We start from the raw sequence: 3,370 nt of genomic DNA, 5'->3' as shown, positions 1-3,370 counted from the left end.
CCACAGAGTTCTATCCGGTCGATCGATAGTTTCTTGGAAGGTGCGAGGCGGTTTTTGGACAAGATGAGGTTGGTTGCGTGGTCTCCATTACGAAGTCTCCATCTAGCATACGCACATGCGCCATATGCATCATTAGATCCGTCGCTGAATATCACGAGGATTGGATTTCCCGTTGCTTCTTTAGGTTTAGCGCATCGATTCACTTTAATCTTTTCCATCTTACTCAGATCCTGTAAGAAGTTAGCCCAGTTCTGGTGATCTTCGTCGGGTATAGGATCATCCCATTCCAATTTTGGGTTGTGAAGCCACAACCGTCTCATGAGAATCTTTGCCCTGACGGTCAGAGGACTTGCTAATCCGAGTGGATCATAAACACTATTTACTTGAGATAGAATTATCCTCTTCGTTAAAATCTTGGAGGTATTAGTAGTCGTATCTTGATTTTGTTTGGGGCGTCGTTTCTTGCCTTTTGGTGTAACATTTAGATTGATTTTGAAGCAGAAATTATCCGTAATTGGATTCCATACAATACCAAGCACTTTCTCGTGTGCTGTTTTCGTGTTAGTTGGTATAAGATCCTGGTCTGGAGCAGTCTTGTCATGTGAATATATCCATTCCTTTATTTTGAAGTTTCCGTAACTCAAGATGGTTTCCATTTCATTCGTGAGCCTTTTGGCAGTTTCAACGTTGTTAACGCTATTGATGATATCATCCATGTATGTATTGTTTATGAGGAGCTCAGATGCTTGCGGGTAATTTTCTTTAGCCATCTCTGCTGTTTTTCGTAGTGCTACAGTTGCTATAGTTCCAGAGGGTTTATCTCCAAAAGAAACCCTCTGAATAACATATGTGTCTGGTTCCCTAGTTACATCCATATCTCTCCAGAGGAAGCGGTGCGTGTGTTGTTCTAACACTCCCGTTCTGACTGTGTGGTACATTTTCTTGATGTCGCCTATGAATGCTATTTCATTCTCTCTAAATCGGATAAGTATTCCTGGGAGACTGTTTAAAAGGTCGGGTCCCTTAGCCCAATATTCGTTTAGTACATGACCCATGTAATTGGCACTGCTGTTAAAGACAATTCTTACTGGTGTAGACTTGGAGTCTGGTTTCAGCACTTCGTGATGTGAAATGTAGTGAGCAGGTCCTTTGTATTTCTGCAATTCTTCTTGTGTTAGTTTGCGAGCTACATCTCTATCTATCATGTCCTGTATTTGTTGTTGATAGGTTTCAGCGTGTTTCTTATTTTTAGAAAGTCGTTTTTCGGTTGATATTAGCATACCGAATGCTGCTCTTCTGTTGTCTGGGAGATCAAAAGGATCTCTGATCCAAGGATATTCTGCAGTCCAGAATTTTTCTTTTGCGTCATGGCTCAAATTTTTCTCAATTAATGCTAACTCCTTTTCTTCCTTGATTGTGTAGGCATTGCTACCCAGTGAGCATCTCCCGCACTTGCATCCACCGCAGCGAGGCTTACACTGTATTCCGAGATTCTCCATGTTGTAGAAGTCTTCGATTCTTACCATCTTGACATGATGGGCGTACGTTGTTCCAATGAGGGACTTTTCGTTGGTTCCTTTAAGAACTGGGTGTGTTCCACCGATACATCGTCCGAACTGATTTCTCAATAAAAGTAGAGGTCCAGAACTTTGTTCCTTTAAGGGGTGGAAGTCTGCGTATTCATAACCTATCAAGGTATCAACCTCTCCGGTGGGCCTTATTAAATCTTCCTCGTCTACGTCTTTGAATAGTTTAGAGATCCCCTGTATGTCGATTGATGGAATGGGGGAGGTTATCTTGTCGATTCCGTAAACGTCGAACACGATTGCTTTGCCCTGTTTGTCAATAAGTGGGAGCTTGTACTTAAAAGTGTCCACGGTTTCACTTTCGCCACCTACTTTGATAATTGATAGTTGAGCCTTGATACCCTTGAGGTTTTCAGCTCTTGCCTTTGCATTTGTGATAAAACATAATGACGCCCCCGTGTCCCACAAAACGTTTGCAAATCCATTCTTTGTAGGTATCTTCTGTATTTGGAGTAAGCACGTTTCAATTTTGTTATTACACACACTTGCAGTACCGCTTACGGAAACAATGTTAGTTGGTGATTTTTTGTCCTGTTCTTCTTCATGTAGTGTTTTGTGGTGAAACCTATTGCAGTCGTTAACGCCACATGGTTTCTTGCCTCTACAGTCTTGAGTTCTGTGACCCCGTTTTAAGCAGGACCAGCATGCTCCCCTTTCCTTTAATGTGTCACGCCTTTCTTGTATTGGTTTTGAGAGATAAAGCCTGCATTCATGAGTCCAGTGATTAGCACCTTCATGGTATAGGCATTTGTTTCGCTTATAGCGGGATGTACCTTGTCCTTCTGGGAAGGCGACTTTGTCATCCTTTTTCTCTAGATAATGAAGCGAACCCCTTACTGGAACGTTGCTGTTTGAGCGTAGTTCTGCGTTCTCGTATTCTATTGCTTGTTTTTGCTCAAGGAGAAATCTTAACAGACTTGGAAACTTGTCTCTTTTATCGATGGTACTGTGTTCGGAGCTTACCAGTTTCGCCCATTCTCTTTTAATATCATTTGGCAATTTTCTTTCTATTATGCTAACAGAACTGGTTGTGGTTATTTCTTTCTCTAGACCTAATCTTCTCAAGTCTCGGTAACCGTCGTCGATGACATTGATAAATTCGACGAATTTTTTGTTTTCGCCTTCTCTGATAGGTTTTATGTTTTGAATGGCGCACATTACGACGTCAGCAACCTTTGCAGGATCGCCGTATTTTTCGTCCAGTCTCTTCCACATCGCAATAATATCATCATCGACGCTTTTTACCGTATCGGCTGGTTCCTTTCCAAGACATGATCGGAGAACATATGATGCGTTCTCGGCATTAATTGACGGCATGACTTGTTTTTCAAAATCTGTTTTGAATTGTGGATAATTTCTTACGTTTCCGTGAAATGACGGCATCTTGATTTTTTCAAGTTGTAGCGGATTGTTTTTGTCTTTTGCCTTGCTATCGTCAACGTCTTCGTTGTCAAGTAGCTCGAGCATTGTGTTACGTAATGCCTTACAATCCGCGAGCGCGATATCTAAATCTCTTTCGGTTTTGCGCAAAGCTTCGGGGGCATTTTGGGATGCCATTGCATCGTATGCGTGTTTCACTAATGTGTCAAAGATAGTTTTCATGGACTTCTTTTTTTATACTAAATTGTTCCAATAGTCGTCTGAGTTTTTCTTGTTCCACTCTCATTGATTCCTGTTTGTGAAATTCTTCCACTCGTTTCTGCTCGTGTAAGGTGTGGTCGTTGACGTACTGCGTGTGAGTAGTCGCTGCCTCTTCGTATAATTCTTGCAATTCGTTTATCCAT

The 3,370-nt window shown here is 41.7% G+C and overlaps 1 protein-coding gene across 1 annotated transcript in view; it reads right to left on the bottom strand.

Moving 5' to 3' along the window:
• LOC137991442 (uncharacterized) overlaps nucleotides 1-3,143 on the bottom strand; it is a 3,828-nt gene extending 685 nt beyond the window's left edge. The window contains exon 1 of the mRNA XM_068836528.1: nucleotides 1-3,143. This exon is cut by the window's left edge and continues 685 nt beyond it. Coding sequence (XP_068692629.1) covers nucleotides 1-3,143 — 3,143 coding nt within the window.
• Nucleotides 3,144-3,370: the final 227 nt, after the last annotated feature.

This window comes from Montipora foliosa, chromosome 2 (assembly GCF_036669935.1).
Source record: "Montipora foliosa isolate CH-2021 chromosome 2, ASM3666993v2, whole genome shotgun sequence".
NCBI lineage: Eukaryota > Metazoa > Cnidaria > Anthozoa > Scleractinia > Acroporidae > Montipora > Montipora foliosa.
This window is presented reverse-complemented; position numbering and strand designations above follow the sequence as displayed.